At 41.2% G+C, this 25260-nt stretch overlaps 1 protein-coding gene across 2 annotated transcripts in view; it reads left to right on the forward strand.

Annotated features, from left to right (window-relative positions):
- The first annotated feature begins 4554 nt into the window (after window positions 1-4554).
- AFG3L2 (AFG3 like matrix AAA peptidase subunit 2) overlaps window positions 4555-25260 on the forward strand; it is a 44247-nt gene continuing 23541 nt past the window's right edge. Inside the window, exons 1-9 of one of the 2 annotated variants that reach the window (XM_031021186.2) lie at window positions 4555-4833; window positions 9171-9270; window positions 9864-9941; window positions 12745-12851; window positions 12990-13142; window positions 15816-15890; window positions 19165-19289; window positions 21079-21352; window positions 22545-22682. In XM_031021186.2, coding sequence (XP_030877046.1) covers window positions 4717-4833; window positions 9171-9270; window positions 9864-9941; window positions 12745-12851; window positions 12990-13142; window positions 15816-15890; window positions 19165-19289; window positions 21079-21352; window positions 22545-22682 — 1167 coding nt within the window. In that variant the 5' untranslated portion in view covers window positions 4555-4716. The remainder of the gene's footprint in view (window positions 4834-9170; window positions 9271-9863; window positions 9942-12744; window positions 12852-12989; window positions 13143-15815; window positions 15891-19164; window positions 19290-21078; window positions 21353-22544; window positions 22683-25260) is intronic. The other variant, XM_006749930.3, reaches the window with a different exon arrangement.

The following is a 25260-nucleotide window of genomic DNA, read 5'->3' on the forward strand; positions in this document are numbered from 1 at the left end:
ATATGCCAACAAATTAGACAATCAAAAAGAAATGGTAAATTCCTAGAAACACTCAATCTCCCAAGACTGAATCATGAAGAAATAAAAAATCTGAATAGTAATGACAATTACAAGTAATGACATTGAAGCAGTAATTTAAAAACTCCTGAAAAACAGAAGTCCAGGACCAGACAGCTTCAGATGAATTCTGCTAAACGTTAAGAAAAGCATTAGTAGTTATTCTTCTCAAATTACTCCAAAATATTGAAGAGGAAGCAAGGCTTCTAAACTCAATTTTATGAGGCCAGCATTACCCTGATACCCAACACTAAGACACCATGCAAAAAAAGAGAACTACCGGCCAATATCCCTGATGAACATAAATGCAAAAATCCTCAACAAAATACTAGCACTCTGAATTCAACAATACATTAAAAGAAGCAGACGCCATGATCAAGTGGGATTTATTCCAGGGATGTAAGGTGGTTCAACATGTACAAATCAGTCAATGTGATATACCATATTAAAAAAAATGAAGGATACAAATCATATGATTATCTCAATGAATGCAGAAAAACAGCAAAATTAAACATCAATTTATGATAAAGTGGGTATACAAGAAATGTACCTCAACATAATGGGTATGGAAGAAACAAAGTGGGTATAGAAGAAATGAATCTCAATGTAATAAAGGCCATGGATGACAAACCTACAGCTAACATCATACTCAATGGGGAAAAGCTAAAAAAGCTTTTTCTCTAAGATGAAGAACAAGACAGGAATGCTGCTCTCACTGCTTTTATTCAACATAGTATTGGAAGTCTTAGCCACAACAATTAGGGGAAAAAATGAAATAGAAGGCAACAAAATTGGAAGGGAAGAAGTAAAACTACTATTTAGAGATTACATGATATATACATAGAAAACTTTAAAGACTTCACAAAAAAACTATTAGAACTAATAAATGAGTTCAGTAAAGTCTCAGGATACAAAAATAACATACAGAAATTGATTGCATTTATATATACTAATAATGAGCTATCAGAAAGAGAAATTAAGAAAACAATCTCATTTTAAATTGCACCAAAAAGAGTAAAGTACCTAGCAATAAATTTAACCAAGGAAGTGAAACAAAACACCTGTACTCTGAAAACTATAATACATTGACAAAAGAAACTGAAGATGACACAAATGGAAAGATATTTCATGCTCATGGATTAGAAGAATTAATATTGTTAAAATGTCCATACTATGTCAGGGGATGGATGAAATAGGTGATGGGGATTAAGGAGTGCACTTGCTGTGATGAGCACTGGGTGATGTATGGATGTGTTTAATCACTATATTCTACACCTGAAACAAATATAACACTGCATGTTAACTATACTGAAGTTAACATATAAAAAAAAGAAAAAATGTCCATACTACCCAAAGTAATCTACAGATTCAATGTAATCCCCATCAAAATACCAATAGCATTTTGAACAAAGAATAACTAATCCTAAAATTTGTATAGAACTGCAAAGACCCCAAATAGCCAAAACAATCTTGAGAAAGCAGAACAAAGCTGTAGGTATCACAATCCCTGATTTCAAAGTATACTACAAAACTATAGTAATCAAAACAGCTTGGTACTGGCACAAAAACAGACATAGATCAATGGAATAGAACAAAGAGCCCCCCCAAAAAACAACTCAAGAAGACAAGAATATACAGTAGGGAAAAGACAGTCTCTTCAGTAAATGGTGGTGGGAAAACTGGACAGCTACATGCAAAAGAATGAAATTGGATTACTATTTTACACTATATACAAAAATAAATTCAAAATGGATTAAAGACTTGAATGTAAGACCTAAAACCATAAAACTCCTAGAAGAAACCAGAGGCAGTAAGCTCTTTGACATAAGCCTCAGCAATAACTTTTTGGACCTGTCCCTTTAGGCAAAAGGGCAACAAAAGCTAAAATAAATAAATGGGATTACATTAAACTAAAATGCACAGTGAAGGAAACCATCAACAAAATGAAAAGGTAACCTACTCAATGGAAGAAGATATTTGCAAGTCATGTATCTGATGAGGGGTTAATATCCAAAAGATAGAAGGAACTTACCCAACTTAATATTTAAAAAGCCCAAATAACCTGATTTAAAAATGAGCAGAAGACATAAATAGACATTTCTTCAAAGAAGACATACAGATGGCCAACAGGCACATGAAAAGATGTTCAATATCGCTAATCGTCAGGGAAATGAAAATCAAAACCACAATGAGATGTCATCTCACACCTGTCAGATTGGCTATTATCAAAAAAACAAAAAATAATATGTGTTGGTGAGGATGGGCAGAAAAAGGAACTCTTGTACACTGTTGGTGGGAATGTAAACTGGTGCAGCCACTGTGGAAAATGGTGTGGAGTTCCTCAAAAATTAAAAATGGAGGGACGCCTGCATGGCTCAGTCGGCTAAGTGTCTGCCTTTGGCTCAGGTCATAATCCCAGGGTCCTGGGATTGAGCCCCGCATTGGGCTCCCTGCTTAGCGGGGAACCTGCTTCTCCCTCTGCCTGCCACTACCCCTGCTTGGGTGCGCTCTCTCTCTCTGACAAATGAATAAATAAAATCTTTAAAAAAAATAAAAATTTAAAAAATTTTTAAAAAATGGAAATGCCATATGATCCAGCAATTCTACTTCTAGGTATTATCAAAAGAAAGCAAAACACCAATCAGAAGAGATATATGCACCCCTATATTCATTGCAGCATTATTTATGATAGCTAAGATATAGAAGCAAATTAAGTGTCCATTGATAGATGAATGGATAAAGATGTGGTATATATATGTATATGAATATTATTCGGCTATAAGAAAGAATGAAATTTCACCATTTGCAACAAGATGGATGGACTTAGAGGGTATTATGCCAAGTAAAATAAGGCAGACAGGGAAGATTTCACTTATATGTGGAATCAAAAGAAGAAAACAAACAAAACAAAACAGACACGGACTCATGTACAGGAAGCAAACTGTTGGTTACCAGAAAGGGAAGGGTTGAGGGGTGGGTGAAATAGGTGAAGGGGATTAAGAGGTACAAACTTCCAGTTATAAAATAAGTCATGGAAATATAATGTACTGCATAGATCATATAGTCAGTAATATTGTAATAACTTTGTATGGTGATAGATGGTAATGAGATTAATGGGGATCATTTCATAATGTATAAAAATATTGACCATCATGTACACCTGAAACTCACTGGATACTGTGTTAATAATACTTCAATAAAAAAATTTTAATAATGGTATGAATTTACCATTGTTTTAAACAGTCCCCTATAGATGAATATTTGAGTTATTTCCAATAATTGTGACTACAAACAATGCTGTAATTATTACCCTTGTGCTCACAGCATTTTATATGTGTGCAGGCTCGTCTTTAGGGTTCATTTCCATAAATGGAATATCCGGGTTAAAGAACACATGCATTTGACATTTAGGCAGACATTGCCAAATTCCCTTCTATACACTGTCATTCTTGTGCCCACCAGTTATTTCTGAGAATGCCTGCCAGTAGAGTGAGTTGTCAATATTTTGGATTTTGCTCCTGTGACAGGTAAGAAATTTCATTACCATTTTAGTGTCTGTTCTTCCAGTTTTTTCGTATCTGTATATGTGCATATGTCAATAAATTTCTGATGCTACCTTTGTACCCCTCCTCAGGCTCATCTCCTGCCTTTCCTTTTCCTCCCCATCCATAACATCAGCTACCTTTTATATCATACATACTACTGGCAAAGCTATTAGAAAACAGAGTGAGATGTAAAACTTGGCTCCAAAGTCCTCTCTCTACTCTACAGTCACGGTGTGCGAAACAGCGTGCAGTTCCATTGAGTTCATCTGAGAATCATTTCTCTTTGAAATGGTTCCCGATGGGCCCAAGCTAGATGTCACAGTCTCAGCACTTTTATTATTGCATTTAGCTCACTGATTCGTGATTATTTCCATTGCTCTCCTAAGGTTGGGGTGTTTTAGCATCTCCAGAGCCTTGGACGATGCCGCCACTGATTAGTCGCTCAATAAAATATTTCACGAGTGACACACCGAGAGTGAACGCCTAAAATGTAGAAAATGGCCTCGGGCCCAACCCAAACAGGGAAAGGTCCATTTATCTTGGGCCCCAGCAGCCTTTGCGGCTCTCTCCCCCCAGGTCCCGGCTGGCCCCGCCCTCCAGCCCGACCTCGGCTCGCCCTCCTTCCCTTCAGCCTCGCCTCTAGCTCCGCCCCGGCGCTCCTCTCCTGCCCCGCCCGCCACCCTCACGCTCCTCCCTCTAGGCCCATCTTCACGCCCGCCCTCCGCACGCCTCCCTTAAGCCCCGCCTCCAACCCTGCACCCCACTGCGTTTTCCCTTCTGCCCCGCCCACCGCCGTTCCTCGCCCTCCACGCTCCTCCTCCTTCGACCCCGCTTCCAGTGGAGCGAGGACGCTTCGGAGCCGTAGGAGGGGCCCTCGACCCAAGGGCCCGCTGTACGGCTGACGTCAGCACGCCGGGGGGGGTGGGGCCGGGAGAAGACGCGCGCGTCGAGAGCGTGCGCTCGCCTGTGAGTCGGAGACCAGCAGCGCGGTTCGTTGACTCTGTTCCGAGCCGTCTCCCGCGGCCCGAGGCCGTCCGTCGCCGCCTGCCCGCCCGCCGGCCGCAGAGCCGCGCCTGCGCAGCGTCCCCGGCCCGAGCAGGCGGCGCCGGCGGCCATGGCGCACCGCTGCCTGCGGCTTTGGGGCCGGGGAGGCTGCTGGCCCCGCGGCCTGCCCCCACTGCTCGTGCCTGGCGGCCGCATGGACCCCACCAACCACTCCTGCCTTCGGACGGTGAGTCCCGGGGGCCCAGCGTCCTCCGCCCCCGGCCCGGCCCGACCCTCGGGCCTGCTTTTGGCCCGGGAGAGCAGGGTGTCAAGGTCACCGGCCCCCGGGCGCCCTGGCGCCTGTCCGGGCGTCCGGGGCGGGTTCGTGAGGCCGCGTGCGCTGCGTGTTAAATGCTGGGTCGCCCCAGCGTTTCAGATCATTTATCCCGTAAGCACGCTGTGCGTCAGGAAGCTTCAGATACTTGTGCGTCAGGAAGCTTCAAAAAGATCATCTGGGAGGGTCTTCTGACTTCATTAAGGACGAACCCATTTTACAGATAGAGCAGCTGAGTGCTCACTTCGGCAGCACATACACAGATAGAGCAGCTGAGACCTAGAAACGTTAAGGAACTTGTCTGTCATATCACCAGTACAGGTTGCCTTTCTTTCACCTGCTTTCATAGTACTGGAAAATAGCAGTTGTCGTGCATGTGTTTTAAGGGTTGGCAACGTGAGCATGATTTAATGAAAGCACAGGTTTTGGAGGTAAGCTACTCAACCTCTCTGAGCCTCCATTTCTCCATCTGTTGAATGGGGCTATTGCTGCCATTCTGGGTCTGGCACATAGTAGATAATACATACTAACTATGATTATTAACAACATCACCTCCTCAGAGTAGAGAATGTGTTTTTTGTTGCATAAGAAGGCCTGTCTTCAGTAGGCGGCTATTTCTCTGTTGGTGGTAACGAGCAGATACAGGGCTCCAACGTGTGGGCTACGATAGTACGTTTTTCTGAAGTGATGGTAATGTGTTCTCACGGAACAACGGCAGTAATCTGTCAAGTAAAGGTTCATGTAACGGGTGGGTAGTCGATACCAGCTTTTTCAGCCACACGGTCTCTTGCTGTCTGCCGGTTTTTTAGAGACCAGCCTTGCATTGGTTTACTTAGGGGCATAGGGGCAAAAGAACATGGAACACAGGAATCTGTCACTTACTAGCCAGATGCCCTTGGGGAAATTATCTCAGCCTCTCCACTTAAAATGGGATATTAATGGCACCTGCATTCATGATTTTGTTTGAGAGTCTTGCCAATCTTGGAGTATCTTCATCTTTTTCTTACTCTACTGCCCTGCACTAGGCCTAACATTTGCATTGCATCCGTGTTGCCATCTTACCTTGCCCTCTCCTTTTGTCCCTAGTGGATATTGGACTCAGACAAGAAACAGATAGGGATCTGCCTTGTGAGTTTGCAGTTACGATGTCAGAAATCTTATCTGAACCCCGTTTCTCTGTTGAGTGGCACTATTGTCCTGTGAGTCTTGGATGCTGAGGTATAAGGAAGTCTCCTGTGCCGATAGCAATAGCTGATTGATTGGAGGGTCTGTGACACATTCCCTGGTGTTGCTTAGAAGATCTCTCTTGGGGCTGTTAGGGCATTGCTGTGCTACCTGAAAGAAGATTTGCCTTTAGGTTTGTGCTGCTGTTAAGGTCAGACACACAAGTATGATTCTCACAGTTTTTCTGGGGAAAAGATTTTGGTATGAGATGTCATTCTCAGGTTTTATGCTCAGAGGAATAAGGACTGATGAAAAAGCAGCTAAAAAGTTCTCATACTGTCAAACATAAAAGCTAATCCTCTAATATGAGGTACTCTAAACTTAAATTTTGTGAGTTGATACTTTTTATCTTATCCTTTGAGTGGGTTTGGACTAGATAAGCAGAGAAAAGTTTCATTGATGGTGCCCTTAGAGAAAATAACCTCAGAGTTAAAAGCAGTTACAGGATTATTGCTAGAGGTATTCCAGGTCAACACAATTTGAAAATAGAAGGTTTATCGGTCAATAAATGTTTATGGAGTACATACCTTGGGCCCGATTCTATACTTTACGGTGACATAAAGACTTACTTTATATGGTGATGTAAAGAACCCTTACTCTCCAGTGGCTTTCAGAATAATTGGGAGTGGTAATTTAAATCTAGGTATCACCATACGATTTTAACAGTGCTTTTACATACATTATTACATTTGATCCTCATGGTGGCATCCCTGGGAACTAGTTGTTTTCTCCCGTTACAGATGTGTACCTGAAGTTCCTAATATGAGATGCGTCGTTCAAAAAATTCAGATTTCTAGCTTTAACAAAATTAAAAGTTCTGACACCGTCTGCCTAGTGATTACAGGTCCTTCAAATCCCAGGCCTAGATGTTGCTTTTCTTAAAACATCCGTAGGTCCCTTGAACATGTGATCATTTTCTCTGTGCTACCTCTGTTGCATATACTTAGAGGTTTTGTATTGCTCTGTGTATTATACCATCCTGTAATAGGTTTGTTCTCAGGACTCTCTCCCTTGCACTTCTGAGTTTCTTAGAGGTAGAGATTGGTTCTGACTTCCAGACCCCCACCACTTACCAGTGTGTGGCCTGGATAGATGGCTCAGTGGATCAGTGTGACTTGTTATCTTATCCACCTTGACTAACAGGTCATTTTAATCTGTACCCTTTATGGATTTGGTATTGGAAAAGCTTTATTCACTTACGATACATTCTTATTTATTATCAGTGGTGGTTTCATAGGCCAAGTGTTCCCAGGGGTCAGGGAGGGCCTAACACAACAGAAGCTCCAAATTCTGTCAGACCAGCATTGCTGTCAACCAAGATCAGTGTCAGTGTTTCTGTCCTATTTTGCTGTGTAGAATTGTATATTAATTTGAAGTTAAATCAGCTCATGCTTTATTCTTTATTGACTTTTTTATTCATATCCCATAAAATTAATCATTTTTATTGTACAATTCAGTGCTTTTTAGTATATTCACATGGTTATACAACCGTACTACTATCTAAGTCCAGAACATTTCATCACCCCAGAAAGAAGCCTTATAATCAAATTAGAGTCACTCCCCATTTCTCTACAACCAGTCCTCTAGCCCTAGGCAACTGCTAATCTACAGTCTCTGGATTTGCCTGTTTCGGACATTTCATAATGGTGGAATCCTATAACGTGGCCTTTTGTGCTGGTTTCTTTAATTTAGCATAATGTTTTTAAGGTTTATCTATGTGGTAGCATGTATCAGCGCTTCATTCATTTTTATGGCTGAATAATATTCCATTGTTTGAGTATACCACGTTTATCTCTTCATCATCACTGGATGGACATTTGGGTTGTTTCCACTTTTTGGCTCTTGTGAATAATGCTGTTATGAACATTCATGTACAACGCTTTGTGTGGACATGTTTTCCATTTCCTTGAGTAGGAGTGGACTGACTGGATCACATGGTAACTCTGCATTTAACTTTTTCAAAGTGGCTGCACTGCTTCCCATTCCCGCCAACAGTGCCCCAGGGCTCTGCTTTGTCCACAGTCTCCACATTCTCACCAGCACTTTTTATTGTCTTTTGATTATAGTCATCCTGACAGATGTGGTTTTGTGATGTTCTCTTTTCCTCATCAGACCATAAATGGGGCAATGCTGGTGGATACTAATACAGATGAACTTCTCTTTAAACATTCTCATCTGTATTTAAAAGTTTGTTCTCCCCAGAAATGGTGATGATTTTTCACTTTGCCAAGGAATAGGATAACTTGAAGTTTTTCACTGCCAAATTCGGATGTATCCCCTCAATGCACCTTGCTTTTAATTGTGAACCTAAAAATTTAATAGGGAGCTTGTTCAGTTTGTTTATGTTATACTTCAATTTACCTAGACTGTATTTAAAAAATAACTTTATAGCAACATACGTTACTTAAAGCAGAGATGTGTCTGTAATGGGACTTGAATAACCTGCACTCTCACCAGAATGACAATACATCAAATACCTTTAGCAAATGTTACTAGTGTAAGGATTTTTTTTTTAAGGATTATCAGTGATGTCGGACCATAACTTCCTTATCCTGGAACTAAGATGAATTTAGTATTATGTTTGCAAGGTTTGCAAGCAGTGCTGTTGTAATTTCAGGTGAATAGTCTTGTAGTTTTATAGACCCTGCAAACCAAGACAGCATGAAGGAGCAGATTTTCTGTGTCAGTTTGTCTTTTGAATGCTACAAATTGATAAACAATGCCAAAGTGAATGTGTTGGTGGAGAATAGTAATTGGGCCACAGTTCTAACCTAGGCAGGATTTTGAAGTATTCTTGTCTTCTGGATCATAATTTATGTCTCCTGGTTCGGTTGCTGGAATAGAGCGGCACCGTCCTGGGCAACTGGAGGCCTCCCTTTTAAAGGGGGGAATCCCCTATGCTAGTGTGTAACCACCTGTTGAGGGGAGAAACATGTCATTCACTTTGAGATATTAGGAGAAGAAGTCCTCTTAAATCTTTTATCTTGATATAATTTTTATGCTTTTATTTATATGTCATGTTGCAGCTTTATCGATATGCTACAACTCAGGCAACAACCAGCAGAAATTCTCTTCTGACAGATGTAATTGCTGCTTATCAAAGATTCTGTGCTCGACCTCCAAAAGGTAAGCACACTCAGTGTGATCATAATGTTATATATTCTTGTTAAAGATGTACCAGGAGCAGCGTGCCTGGGTGGCTCAGTCGGTTGAGCAGCTGTCTTGGGCTCAGGTCATGGTCCTGGGGTCCTGGAATCAAGCCCCGCATCGGGCTCCCTGATCAATGGGGAGTCTGCTTCTCCCTCTCTCTCTGCCCCTCCTCCTGCTAGTGCTCTCTCACTCTCTCAAATAAATGAAATCTTAAAAATAAAAAATGTACCAGGAGCAGGTGTTTACTAATAGATGCATAGCTGTTGTTTCAGGTTGACTCAACTTCTGTCTCCTGTAAACCACCCCCTACCTACTTCTATCTGATTGCAGTGATGAAAATGTATCCCCTTCAATTATAACACTTTTGTAGGTAATGAAACTGGCATGTAAATGAGGCTTTTTTCTTTAACACCTCTGGTTATTTAAGTATTGAATTACTTCTACACAAGAAATGCTATACTTTGAGCATAAGCGTTTTAATGAGGTATCAGCTTCAAAAATGAACATACAGACATAAAACCTAATGAATTTTAGTTTGAGGGTGTGTATTTTTTTTCTTTTTCTAACAGGATTTGAAAAATACTTTCCTAATGGAAAAAATGGGAAAAAAGCTAGTGAACCTAAAGAAGTTACCAGAGAAAAAAAAGGTACCTTTTAAAAAGATTATGTTTGAACTTACTACTTTCCTCTAGTATATGATGTTGCCGATCGTTTTCGCTGAACAAAGGAAGTGTTCTCTTAAGGCAGTTCTGAAGTGGAAGGTTACAAGTACATGCAAAGTTCTACAGACCCTGTGTTTCATTTCACCTAATTTTTCTGTTTTATTTTCTTGTCATTTTTCAAATTGAATTAAGTTCACCTTAGAGATGACCAGTCATATTTAACTCCAAATTTGGTCAATGTATTTTACACATCTAAATCGTTAAGAAAAATCTTAGAAACCTAATACATGCATTTTTATCTGGCACATATTTTGATATAGTGCAGTGTTTTTCAAATTGTTCCTCAGAGCCTGTCTTAGCTTAGGGTTTCAGATAGGGTTTCTTAGAGCTTGGTGGCTGGGAGGACTGTGTAGGCCCTGAGTCTCCTGCCCCCCTTTCACACATGTGATAACATTTAGCACAATGCCCGGCACATTTTAGTTGGCATCTTTGTTTTTAGGGAAATGTAAGGAAAACTATAATACAGCCCTTGTTTTTTAAATGAACTTGGATCTAGTCGGAGAGACAAATACATGCTCAGAGAATGCAGGGAGTGAAAGCAAGGCTAGGGGCTAAGAGAAGGGAGAAGCGCTAGTGTGGCCTGCCTAGAGACATGGGCAGTTTGTACAGGGTTTCCCAGGGGCACGGTGGCTCGTCTTTTTATCTTGGTTTAGGGGCAGATTAAGGGTAATAGGTCCATTTTTAAAATACAGCCTGTTGCATACTTTTTGCATATGTGTTACTTTGTCCTGTCCCAGTAGTAGGGAGTCTTGTCAAACAACTTTAGAAATGCGCTGTACTCTCTTTCCCAGCCCTGCGCCTCATTTCAGGTAGGGCTCGCCTCTCTCAGACCCTGCCTCACTTAAAACAGGGGTGCAGAAGCTCCTTGTGTGCATCATGGTGGGGTGAACACGTCAGGAACTCCGTGCTAGGTAGCTGCAGTCTCTCGTCCTGCACGGTAGAGGGGTTGCTTCACCGTAGTTGAAGATGTTAGAGTAGTATTTGTGATTCTGTCAGAGGGGAGAAAAGTGGGGGGGGTGGAGGGTGTTAATGGCATATTGGTTTCCCAGGGCTGCTGTAACAAAGCTCCACACCTGGGCGTCCTAAGCAGCACAAACATGCATCTCACAATTCTGGGGGCCGGAGGTCCAAGATCAGTGTGTTGGCAGGGTTGGTTTCTTCTGAGGGTCACCAGGGAAGGCTCTGTTTCAGACCTTTCTCCTTGGCTTCCAGGTGACTGTCTTCTCCCTTGCCTCCTCCTCTCTGTGCATTTCTGTGTCCAAATTTACTCTTTTTATAAGAATGCCAATTATATTGGACTAGGATCTACCCATATGACCTCATTTTAAACTTGATTATTTTTCTCTAAAGACCCTATTTCCAAATAAGATCACAGTGGGCAAGGACTCTCAACATATGAATTTGGGGGAGGACACATATCAACCTGTAACAGTGACGAATTTTCAGATTCTTACAAACTAATTTTACGTGGGTAAGATTTTTTGGTTGTTGGGGTTTTTTGTTTTGTTTTGGTTTTTTGGTAGTCCATTATCAAAATCATGCCTCGCTTACAGAAGAAACTGTTACAGTATTCACTTCATGGGAGTGGGAAAGGGGAGCACCTCCTTTTTACCTTCAAGTGGGCATTCAGGAATTCGTTTACCTTCACCTCAAACACAACTCTGTCACTGTCTCAATGTCACTTAACACTGCAACCAGTTATTTACGAAGTTTCTTAAGCTACACCATTTTATCTGTAAAATGAGTATACTAGCATACTTGCCAGGTTGTTGGCGTATTGTGCAGGTATCACGGGATAGTGTGTGTAAAGTGCTGGCAAGCTCCCTCAAATGCTAACTCTCTGTTAGTCTCCTTTCTCATAGCAGACTGATGAGTTGCCATAAGCTCTTTCACAAGAAGACTTTTTTTTGGATTTGTATAATGTTTTGATTTTTTTCAAAGACTGGAATTTCCCTCTCATTTTTGATACGACCCTGTAAAATAGGGAAGATGGCTTTATTCACATGTTATTGTTCCTGCTTGTCAAGAGCACAAAGAGATTAAGTAAAATCTCAAGGTGTCAAGGTAATTTGAAGAAAAACTGGATTCCAATCCTAGATATGCTTCTGATTCCTCAGTCAAGGTCAAAACTTGTTCTAAAGCCACAGTAACAACAAAATTGATGCTTCTGTCTCCCAGGAGGATAGCTGTTCTGTGCTCAGTGACTGTTATACTTGGTTTAAATCTTGTTGTACAGGATTGGATTGCCTAACAAAGACCCGAAGTAACTATCAAATAACGAAGCTAACATTTAGTGTGTGCCTGATGAAACTCTGCCTCCTTATTTTATAGTAACATCAAAGACGTGTATGTGAGTTATAACAGAGTGAAACAGTATTTCCTTCAAAGTCATCTAAACTTTGAATACTGAGTATTGTCACGACACTGTAACACACAGGCTGATTCCCAGAATTGCTGGTTGATGAGTAGCTGAGACAAGGGGCGCTGAAGGGTTTCCTATTCCTGATTCCCAGAAATAAAAGGCCTACATTTATTTCTAAGCATATAATACAACAAAGAGGTCACAGCTATTAATAGTTGGCTCTGGATATATCTTAATGAAAAAAGATTAACAAGTTATTGTGAGAATTTCTGTAGTAAGTCATTTATTAAACCATAGTAATGAGAACTTTGTTGAGAGAGTTGAAATTCTGCGGTGCTGCTCTGTGTGCTCTCTGTTGATGAACAGACTCAAAGCCAGCTGCTACCCCACGCCCTTCCGGAGGAGGAGTTGGTGGCGGTGGAAAACGAGGTGGCAAGAAAGATGATTCTCACTGGTGGTCCAGATTCCAGAAGGTGTGATTCCAGGCTGTGTATTAATTTGGAGGGTCTGGGGTGGCCCCAGGAGAGGTTGGGAGGGATTTGTGTCCAATATAGCCTAGATCATACTGTGACATTCCGTTCTTGACAGAGACTGTCTCCTTCTTTGCCCAGGGTGACTTTCCATGGGATGACAAGGAATTCAGGATGTACTTTCTCTGGACTGCTCTATTTTGGGGTGGAGTCATGTTTTACTTCCTGTTCAGGAGCTCCGGGAGAGAAATCACATGGAAGGACTTTGTCAATAACTATCTTTCCAAAGGAGTAGTAAGTATTTTATGGGATGGGTGGTTTATAGTGGTTCCAAAGGTGAAATTCGGTAGATTGCACCAATAAAGTAACAGTCAACTAGTTACCGAGCTTCTTCTGTTGATTTTTTTTTTTTTTAAAGATTTTATTTATTTGACAGAGAGAGACACAGCGAGAGAGGGAACACAAGCAGGGGGAGTGGGAGAGGGAGAAGCAGGCTTCCCACGGAGCAGGGACCCCGATGTGGGGCTTGATCCCAGGACCCTGGGACCATGACCTGAGCTGAAGGCAGACACTTAACAACTGAGCCACCCAGGCGCCCCTCATCTTGAATTTTTTTAATGTTGGAGAAAGTACTTGCAACCAAGAACCCTGTTTGTTTTGGCCCAGCTGTCCCCACATTTACCACAAAATCCTTTTCTTTCACTTCTACTAGAACCTAGCTTTTGACTTGCTCCCGCCATCCTCCATCTAGTTTCATCATTTTATCATTTTCCTATGCTTCTCGGTCACCTCTTCCCCCTTGCTGGAGTGTGCCACCCTCTCCGGCTCCTTTATGCCTCCAGGGCTCTTAATCTCCCAGGGGCTTGGAATTGGTAAATAAGTGATAAATGTTGAAAGTGAGAGCAGATGGGCTCTCAGTGGGGGCCCAGGCAGGGCTGCCTAGGAGCCTTTGTCACTACCAGCAGGTCTTTACCCAGTGAGCCTCTACTCCAGTATCTTTTAGATGCTGTGGACTGTAAGACACGTTATTTTATGTATTCCTCAGAAAAATTTAGTAAGCTGCCAATGAAACTATAAAGTAATACCAACTGTCAAACATATCCTAATTTCTCAGAAGTTAAAATATGAAAAATGTCCACCTTAGAATTGATGAAGTGAGGTGATAGTGAGAGAACCAAGCTGCTCTGTCACTGTGGGGAAATTATTTAACCGCTCAGTACGGGGCTTTTCATCATTGAAATGGATAAAATAAAGGTGAGATAGTAATACTTACTGGTAGCATAAAGAATCAAGTTATTTTTATTTTTTATTTTTATTTTTTTTAAAGGTTTTATTTATTTATTAGAGAGAGTGTGCAGGGGGAGGGGCAGAGGGAGAGGGACAAGCAGACTCAGCACTGAGCATAGAGCCCAACCCAGGGCTGGATCCCAGGACCCTGAGATCATGCCCTGAGCTGAAATCAAGAGTCAGAGGTTTAACTGACTAAGCCACCCAGGTGCCCCTCAAAAGTTATTTTTAAAGGTTGTACAGTAAGGTGAGGATGGAAAAAATGGAATCGATTATTTACTCGGATTTTTGAGGCAAATGTTTCTTGTGGAAGCCAAGATACTTATGTATGTATCCCAGTTGTTGGGAGAGCCTTCTTTCTAAGAAGTAACTTGTGTCCGTGTGTGGAGGGGGCCGTAGCCATCCTTTGAGTATGGTGATAGGGCTTTGAGGAAGATTCTCCAGAGAAGCATCTCCTTTTGGACCCACTGGTTCTTTGAAATCAGGCTCCTCCTGGAATTACCCAGGGCTCCCTCACTTTCCAGTTTTGACTTGTACCTTTCAGACTTCTGCCAAAGCAGACTGAATGACAGCAGGAAACAAGCCTCTTCCAAAGGGCTCATGCTCCAAGTCAACTCAGAACTTTGGAATGAGGTTTTTAGTGTTCTTAAAAACCCTGTATAATTAGGACATTAAAAAAATAAGTTTATATCATTTTATACCCATAAAATGGCAAAAATTAAAGTCTTCTAATAGCAAGTGAGGATGTAGACCAATAGGAATATTTTGTTGTGCAGTGTGAATTGGAGAGCCACTTTGGAGAGTAGTTTCACAGTGTCTAGTAAAGTACGTATATCTTGCAACCCAAGCCTTACTGTATCTACAGGTACATGTCCAGAGAAATTTTTGAAGATGTGCCCAAGAGGATATATGCGGCAGGACTGTTCATAACAGTATTGTTAGTGGTAGCCAGTGTTTTGAAACAGCCTAAGTGTTAACAGGAGAATGGATAAATAACTTGGGGTGTGCTCATAAAGTGGAATACTATGCAGAACTGACATGTCAGCAAGGATGAACCTCACAAATAGGATAGGAAGGGGAAAAAAAGTTATAGAAGAATATATACCAAGCAGGACCATTTTTAAAGTCCTAAAAACAGATGAACCATGAGAGACTATGGACCTGAGAAACAAACAGGGTTTTAGAGGGGAGGGGGGAGGGGGGATTGGTTAGCCCGGTGATGGGTATTAAGGAGGGCACGTACTGCATGGAGCACTGGGTGTTATACGAAAACAATGGATCGTGGATCACCACATCAAAAACCAATGATGTATTGTATGGTGACTAACATAACATAATAAAATTAAAAACTACAAAAAAAATAAAGTCCTAATAACAGGCAACAGTGAGTGTATGTTTAGGGTTACGTCTGTGCGTGGCACAAGCACCAGGACATGCTTTGGGACAGTCAGTACCTAATGCCGAGAATGTCCACCTCTAGGAAGAGGACATGACTGGGGGCTTCAAAGTGTTTGTGACATTTTTATTTTTCACCCCAGAGAGGGGAGCATGGGTCCTCCCTATGTTGTCATTCTTCTTTGTGTGTCTAAAATACCATGTGCAGTTTTAATGTGCTTGAGAGAATATCTCAAGTCTTTTCTGTAAATTTATGTCTAAATATTTAACTTTTTAAAATTCCAGGTAGACAGACTGGAAGTCGTCAACAAGCGTTTTGTTCGAGTGACTTTTACACCAGGAAAAACTCCTGTTGATGGGGTAAATGATTTTATTAATTGATGTGGATTAGCTATAAAGTAACTTCAGATTTAGAGTTGAAAAGCAAGCATTCCTCACATTGCAGTAGGTCTGTGCACTGGGGATACCAGAATTAGGCAGCACAGCACTTGCAAATTTCACTAACATGGGTGAGAATGTGAACGCTGTGTATGTAGTTGTGTTACGAAGACTAGGTCAGTTTTGGTTTGGTTTTTGGTAATCATTTGGCTGTACATTTAGAAAACCGTGAAATCCCAGTTTTCAGTGTTCCGGTATCGTCTATGATTTTTCAAGACTGAGAAAACGGTTGGTTAGGGAAAGACTGTTAAATCTGCATTGCTATGTTTTGCAGTAGCTTTTTTCAAGTTGGTTTAAGAAGCATTCTGATCATCTCTCTCCCAGCTGTTATGTGATATTGGATTATTTTAATTTACATTTCTTTTCCCATTTCAAAAATAATTTGTGTATCCAGTCCAACCAGTTTGAACCCTATTCCGGATACCCTAGACCGGATTGAGGGGATTGTGGGAGAGGGCAGCAGAGGGGCAAATGAGGTTCCCAGGGGATCCCCAGCCTTTCCCAGGCCTGCCCCCAAGGACTGTCCCTAATCCCTTGGTGTCCTACTGTCTTACCACCCTCCCCCAGGGCCAGACCTTTTTACCAGGTTGCATCCCTCCTTCCAGATGATTTTGCTTAACGGTTTCCTAGTCATCCTACCTGGATGGGGCAACATTTAAGGAAAACTAGAACTGATGGTGACCACCTCTGTCTGAAGCACATCAGTAAATAGAGGAGTATCTGTAAAGCTGTGTGGCTCTGGTATTTCAGTCACTTGTAGGAGTAAGTTCTTTTACCTGCCTTAATTTCTGCCCCCCCCCCCACTCTCTACCTTATGATGAAATGTTCATTAATAACCACGCTACTTTTTTTTTTTTTTCCCAGAACTATTCCTCAGAGTTTTAGTGCTGGAAATTAAATTGGCACTCCCTTTCAAGAGGACAATTTGGCAGTGTATATCAGCAGTTTTGAAAGTACGCACACAGTAATGTTGCTTCTAGGACTGTATGCTAGGGAAATAGTTAAGGGTGCATGTAAAGGTGTCTATACCAGGATGTCCTCCAAACATTGTTTCTAGAGCGGAAAACTGGAAATCGATAAATGTCCACCGTAGGCACCTGGTTAATGTTAGGGGCTCCTCATTTCCCTTGCTTTAACCTCGTCGCTAGAGTAGTGGCTCAGCGGGGCAGTCCTCTTCCCTAGAGGGCAGTTTTTGCATCTAGTATTGGCGTGCACACACGTTTATGTATCGAAATTCATACTATTTTATTATAAATTGCTTTCTTTTTGTTTCTCCTTTATATTGCAGTTAAGGTTTTATATCAACTTCAAAATTGTGCGTGTGTTTCAAGATTGTAAAGGGGATATTATGAAATCTTGAAGGAATGGCATCAAAATTGCTAATAGTGTGTGTCCCTGGGTGTTGAGGTTATAGGTGCTTATTTTCTTTATATTTCCTTAGTTTTCTACAGAGGGCATGTTTGATAAAAAGCTTTATTTGAGCTCTCAGAAACAGAAGAGTTTCAGGGTCCTGCTTATAGAGTAGCAATGTTAGTTGTTGGCTTGTATAAGCACCGGCGTTGGAGTCTGGCAGACCCCGCTTCAGATCAGTTCTGCTCTTTACTACCTCTATGGCCTAAGTCCCCTCAGCCTGGATGTCTTTATAGCTAAGATCAGAACAGCAGTAACAACTCTTTAGGGTTTAGTGCTAAATGAGATCATGAACCTCATTGGGGGTTTTCGAACTTCAGTATGTCTAAGAATCACTTGGAGAGCTAGGACCCACCCTCAGAGGCTCTTAACTAGATCTGGTCCCCAGATCTGCTGCTGGGCCTTTATCTGCCCCGAATCTCTAACGTGAGTCCTACAGCTAGCACAGTGTCCAGCTGATAGTAGGTGCTAAGTAAGGGAATGCTCAGTCACATGGGGTTAACCTATTATTGACTTGTTTGGGGGCTTGTAACCACAGGAATTTTGTAGCTTTGACAGTGAACAACTCAGCAAGGACTGTTGTTATATAATATAAAACTTAAGAAGAAATACATGTATTATAAAACTTACTCTCCATCTTTTGTTTTGAGATACTTGGAGAGAAATACCGGAGTGATATCCTCCATTCAGTAGCACTGGTTGGTGGGAGGAATATGGGATGACATGTTACTCTCTTCTGTGAATTGTCTGAAGTTTTATATCCTAGATTTATTGTTTTGATTAAAAAAAAAAATCTTTTAAAAGCGATTGCAGGTTTAAGGAGGAACAGGGTCTTTTTGTGCTATAAAATGCAACTACTCGCTGAGTGCTTAGAGTGTATATTAGAAACTCTGTAAGTGTGAGTTGTTGTGGTAAGTATGTGTGTGGTGGTAGAAAAGAGGCAGTGTGACGTGCCAGTTAGGGTCGCTGGCTCAGGACTGCTTAGGTTCGGATCCAGCCTCTTACCAGATTTGTAATCATGGGCAAGTGAAGTCCCCTGTAGTTTTCTCATCTGTGGGGTGATGGGGACGGTAAGAGGACTGATCTTCGCCCAGTAAACAGCTAGAGCAACGGGAATACTTACGTACTAGAGCTGGTGGGTAAGTAGCCGTTGCCTCAAACCCTTCAGCTGTTCCTCCCTAGGGCCTCGGTAACTCACCAAATCAGGTGAATAGAAGAGTAATGTCTGGCACAGCGAGGAATGCTTCTGTTGTCATTGGGTGGTGGGATGCCTTCCTAATGTTCAGATTTTGAATGTGACTTCTGGTGACAGTACGTACTTCTTAGGGTGGTTCTGAAGATTGAAAGAGTTCATGTCTATAAAGGACTAAGAACGATGCCTGACAGTAAGTGCTCAGTAAACTTTAGCTGTTGTTACTGTGTCACATTAGTTTTTAGTTTGGAAATAGGCAGCTGAGAAATATGTGGGAAATGAAGAAGAGGAAAAGGACACATATTTACGAAAAGGATTGTCTTTTTAAATAGATTTTTCATTTGTTTGAGTTTATAGTTGTAGAACCACTAAGGAATATTGCTTAAGAAATGCTTATTTGCAAGGATTGCCAAGTGTTCTCATTGAGTGAAACTTAATTGCTGCATCATTAAAACCAGTTTTTTATTATTGTTGGTTTTTTTTTTTCAATTTCTGAATTTTCAGTATTTCTGAGAAATTCTTTAAAAGTTGAACCTCCCAGTAAATTAAACTTTGTTTTCATTCTTAGGATATTTTGTTTTTGTGTTTTTATAGCAATACGTCTGGTTTAATATTGGCAGTGTGGACACCTTTGAGCGGAATCTGGAAACCTTACAGCAGGAATTGGGCATAGAAGGGGAGAATCGGGTTCCTGTTGTCTACATTGCTGAAAGTGATGGGTAAGAAGACTGTTGACTGTGTGCTGCACGGCTCACTGTGTGTTCTGTTACCAGGTGGCAGGTTACAGACCACATTCTCAAACAGGCCTTTCTCGGTGTAGCCAGACTTCTTGTAAATCATTGGTAATTTACTGGGTTTTGCTCATGACTGATTTTTCTACATATTTATATTTATCTTTGATTAAGTGCTAAATTGGGGTATGACCATCCTTTAGTAGGATTTTAGCATCAAGAGCCCCGTTGTGTGAAAGAGTGACATTTTGGTCTTTTAACCATCATTTACATTTATGTTTCAGAGTTTCCCAAGAATTTTAAGTAACTCTTCCTTTCTTGTCAGAACTTGCTTCTTCTCTTAGGGATTATTTGTCTTTAATAAGACCACTTACAAGTCTGAGTCTTTCAAGAAGGGCCCATTGATTTCAAGAGTCTCTTGTCTTTCAGTTCTGTGGGGATTATATTGTCTTTGGGTACTCACCTGCATACTACACTGGGGTAGATTTCCTCACAGTCACTCCATTCGAATCGAAGTGTACCTCACTGTAGAGTTACCAGCTCAAGAGCAAAAGTAGAAAGAAATCTTAAATTTTCTGACTATGTAAAAGAGCAGAAAAGCAGATTGCTAGTGTGCTCATCGAGCTGGTAGTGTTACTCTGTTTTAGAGACTTTTTTGCATCTCAGTTTGTGTAGACCTACAGTCTCCCTCCGTATTTAGATCCAGAGAGCTATCGAGGTGGTTTCACATAACGCTATGTCCCTCGGCCCCCGGGGCTGTCGTATAATCGGTTAACTTTGCTGCTGAAACATTACGGAAAATTTTGTTGCACCATTCCTTGAACTTTTACTGTCGGTGTCTATTTTTTTCTCTCCAGAAATAAACTAAAGGTAAAGTTCTCACAGTTCTTACTGCCTGCTGTAGGGGCATTTAAAATATTGTAAAAGATGAAAACTTAGAAAGTTGATCCTGGTTTTGTTTTTTGTTTTGTTTTTTGAGCTAACCTGTCCACAAGGTTTTGATTCAAATTTCTTAGGGTAAGTTCAGCTAAATTGCATTATATTAACCAATGCGAGTATATCCATACTCATGATTGTATTGAAATTTACTAAGACAGGCAAAAGGTATCCCCCGGCTTTACGTCCTATCTGAGCAGTGTCCTCCAGAGCAGGCACGAGTTTGAAGGGTAAATGATTGCTCCCCTGGGAGTCAGTCTCTTAAGTCTGCACAAGCTGCACAGAGCGGCCTGTGCAGTGCTCACCAAGAGATAGCTGTCCCCATTGTACATGGGACTTTGGAAGCTGATCTGCTGTTAACTTAGCAAGGATTTGATATTTGGAAGACATCTCTTTAGAATAAGTCAGTGCATTCCAGTAAGAGAACTGGAATTTCTGCCCAGGCTAACACCAGATCATGTTAAAAATGTTAAAAATTTTAAGTGAATAATTCAAAAGAAATTTCTTTGAACTGCAGATATAGTGATAGTAAATTACAGTTGGGTCTGTATTGTGCATAAGTGGTAATTATGGGGATAGAGAGAAAATCTCAGTAGACCGCGCATAAAGAACAGTTTTTTCTTTGGTCTCATCTTCTGCAATTCTATGTCAGTGATATCGAGGCACTGAGATTCTCTTTGTGCCTCAGACAAAATATTAGAATATTCCGGTTTTCTAAAAATAGAATATCTATACAGTTATATCCTAAGTAGTTACGAAAAAGTATATCTTGCAAAACGTTTACAAAGCCAGAGGTTAACAGACTTAAAAACATGTCAGTATTGTCTGTGGTTTCCTTTAGCTCGTTTCTCCTGAGCATGTTGCCCACGGTGCTCATCATCGCTTTCTTACTCTACACCATCCGGAGAGGGCCTGCCGGGATTGGTCGGACAGGTCGGGGGATGGGTGGACTCTTCAGTGTTGGAGAAACCACTGCCAAAGTCTTGAAGGATGAGATAGATGTGAAGTTCAAAGATGTGGCTGGCTGTGAGGAGGCCAAACTAGAGATAATGGAATTTGTGAATTTCTTGAAAAACCCAAAGCAATATCAAGATCTAGGAGCAAAAATCCCAAAGGTAAAGTGAATTTTCAGAAGATTATTTTCAACTGATTAACCCAAAAATCTTTTGAATTACTTCTTGATCTCTAAAGTTATAATTTTAATGAAGTTTGATTACTTAGGATAAAGTATTTTTCTCCTTCTCTCTTACCAGTCTGCTTTTTACTCCAGGGTTTTTTCAGGTCATTTATTCTGTAGGAATGTTTCTGCTTGCATATAGTGTGTATATTCCTGGAAAGATTGTGTTCTCTCCCCTTGGAAGCCTTCCCTGATTTGCCTTTCTTCTCCCTTCAGTCGGATCTAGATAACCCATTTCTCAGCAAGTGTGCACCAGAGCATATTGCCCCCTGCTGTCACCCAGTTATCCCTCCCTGAGCAAATTTGAGCAGACTCTGCCTGTACCTGGGACTCAGACTCATGGCACAGGATTTGGTGGAGAAGAGATAGACAACACTAATTCTGGCCTCCCCCCTGCCAAGGAGACATCCCCATGCCCACTGCTGGCGATGGGCTGGCCTTACTCATCTTTGTATTCTGAGGGCCAGGCTCAGTCATAAGTAAATGAATCAAGAATGCTTAATTATTTAAAAAATCCATTAATAAAGTTTACTTTAAAGGAATCCTTTGTAAAGGAAATCATCATTTCCTTGATTTCCATGTCCTGACTGTATGGATAAAAAGTCGTATTTGATAATTTTATAATTTGCTGTTTGCACATCATGCTTAAGCATTTCCACAGCTTAAATAATTATACTGTTTGAGCAAGCACATTTTCTCTTTTTAACTATGTTCACAATTGGTCATTAGATTTTTACTTCATTTGTGAAATTTTAAAGGGAAGAAAGTAAGCAAAGTGTAATTTGGGAGTGTGTTGTTCTGTGTCTCCTTGACTTATTTAAGTAAACCTCGTTTGGTTTATTAGTAGATATTCAGCTTAAGTCTAAAGGTCTGAAAAGCAACACTAAAAATCTTATTAAATAAGTGAAGTATTTAAGATTTCACATTCTTACTAAATTTTTAAAACCAGTCTCTAATAATCCTTTTCTTACTAATACAAAAATGTTTTGCCATATTTCAGATTTTTAAGGAACATTTAGTATATGTCAGTAGAGTTTTAGACAGGTTTCTATCTCAGAATTGTTTATGGATATGCAATTTACTTTTCTGAAATTCTAGTTAAAGATACTTTTCCTGTTTTATATCTGAAGGGTGCCATTCTCACTGGTCCTCCAGGCACTGGGAAGACACTGCTGGCTAAGGCCACAGCTGGAGAAGCCAACGTCCCTTTCATCACCGTTAGTGGATCTGAGTTTTTGGAGATGTTTGTTGGTGTGGGTCCAGCTAGAGTAAGTCTTTTGTTCTGTTAGGATGGCACAGCTTCCATCCTTTCCCCCTGAGCTTCCCCCCAAATATGGAGTTGCTAAAGATGGCCCTGGCCCAGACTAGTGTAGTCTGTTAATCGGGTTGTCCTTTTGTCATTGAGTTGTGAGAGTTCTTTGTATATTCTGGATACTAAATCCTAATCAGATATATTATTTGCAAATAATTTCTCCCATTCTGTGGTTTGCTTTTTCTCTTTCTTGATAGTGAAGCACAAAGGATTTAATCTTGATGAAGACCAGTGTATCCATTTTTTTTGCCGTTGCTTGGACTTTGGTATGCTATCTAAGAATCTTTCACCAAATCCAAAGTCATAAATACTTACTCCCATGTTTTTGTCTAAGGGTTTTATAGTTTTAGCTCTTACATTTAGGTCTGTGATCCATTTGGAGTTAATATGGCATAAGGTAAGGGTCCATCTTTACTCTTTCACATGTGTGTATCCAGTTCTCCCAGCACCATTTGTTAGAAAGACGATTTTCCCATTGAATGGTCTTGGCACCTTTGACCATAGATAGATACACGGGTTTATTTCTGGACTCTCAATTCTATCCTGTTGACCTGTATGTCTGCCTTTTTTTTTTTTTTTAAGATTTTATTTATTTATTTGACACAGAGTGACACCGCGAGAGAGGGAACACAAGCAGGGGGAGTGGGAGAGGGAGAAGCAGGCTTCCCGCGGAGCAGGGAGCCTGATGCGGGGCTCGATCCCAGGACCCTGGGATCATGACCCGAGCCGAAGGCAGACGCTTAACCAACTGAGCCACCCAGGCGCACCTATATGTCTGTCTTTATACCAGTACTGCAGTCTTGATTACTGTTGCTTTGTAGTAAGTTTTGAAATCAGGAAGTGAGAGTATGGATTAGTTTTTAAAGCAGCACTTAAATTTTTACTCTTGTGTATTTCATTAAATGTTGACTTTTTTTTTTTTTTTTTAACACCTCAGAGAGGTAAAGTGCTATCATAGTTGCTTTTCCAAACATCAGGGTATAGCATATAATCAATGACTAGGTGTTGTGCCATCAACTGGCAGCATTTTTTTTTTTGTCAGTGGCAAATGTATTAATGATGCATCATACCACTGATGGCATCTTAGGTAGAGTAGGTGGTTTCATACAAGTCTTGTCAGGCAGCTGGGGGAGTCTGAAGGAGTTAATGACGTTGGACTGTGGAATCTAATATGGGCGGGAGCAGTGGGGGTGACTGAAGACAGGAGAGGGGCTGTGGGTCGTGGGAAGCAGTGACTCTAATGGGGTGGAGACCTAAGAGGAGCCAGCTGTCAGAGAGGCTTGAGCCCATGAGCAGGCCAGATCGATAGGAGGGGGTCAGAGTAGACTGGGAAGCTGGTTATGTAGGGAAACCTTGGCAGAGCGGAACAGAAGGTGATTGAAATAGGTGCTTCAGGGGACCGACCGACCAGGAACCACTAAGAAAATAGTGTCCAGTGGGGGTGGGGTGGAAGAGTGGGAAATCAGGCCCAAGGAGTACTGCAACAAGGAGGGTGATGTGTCTGCCCCACGATGAGAGCCTCCACGAGCAGGGGTTTTCAGCAGAATTATTTTGGCAGTAGTCATGGCATGTGAGATAGACTTCAACTCCCATGGGCCCTGAGGGAAAGACAAAAACCCCTTCTAGTTGAGAGCTTTGCAGGGACAGACAAATTTGAGTTCAGGCAAGAGGGTGAAGGAGGTATTTAGGGAAGAGTGTGAGAGGGTGGGGGTCCGTTGATCACAGATCTGGAGTTCAGAGGGGAAGACCCTAAACGGACATGAGTTACCCTAGAGGATGTGTTCAGAGAAGTATAGCAATGAAAACCTGGAAGTCCAGGCAGGAAAGGTGACAGGGAGACTTGGACTTTGGTGAGTGAGGTGAAGAGAGATGTGAGTCATAGGAGATTGTTTCTGGATCTCTTAGTGTGAGACTCTGAACTCTTTGCTGGTGGCGAGGTATGGGGACGGCCAATCCTTCAACCCACCTGAACTAGTGGCCTGAGGGGACATGTTTATTAGGACAGAATATAGGTATGGGGGCCTCCTGTAGCAGCAGGGCTAACGGCAGGGCACTGTCTACCATATGCTCTGGGGTGATCACTGTGGGGGCGTGGGTAAGTCACTGCTTTTGCTGTGTGTGTATGTACTGCCTACATCTTTTAGTAAGTGTCTGCTTGTTAACAGCTGCCTTGGGCATGAAATGCAAACCCCAGAGTAGTTTGAACTTCTAAACTGAATATAAAGTTTACAGTTCTACAGTGTTACCTTTTTATAGGGCAAAAATGTGTAGCATTAATAAGTTGCTATAAAAAAATAGCGGATATTGTTAGTCTTATGATATTATAGAAATAATGTTTGCTCACCTTAAATCAGTTACCCATCAACTTCATTTGCCACCTCCTTGCTTATAACATTTTAAATATGTGCGGTACAGTACAGTATGTAACAAAAAGATTTCCTATTGGATGGAAGCATGATGCTTATTTTATTTTATTTATTTATTTTTTTAAAGATTTTATTTATTTATTTGACAGAGAGAGACACAGCGACAGA

The sequence above is a fragment of the Leptonychotes weddellii genome, chromosome 13, assembly GCF_054177405.1.
Source record: "Leptonychotes weddellii isolate Sample4059 chromosome 13, ASM5417740v2, whole genome shotgun sequence".
Classification (NCBI taxonomy): domain Eukaryota; kingdom Metazoa; phylum Chordata; class Mammalia; order Carnivora; family Phocidae; genus Leptonychotes; species Leptonychotes weddellii.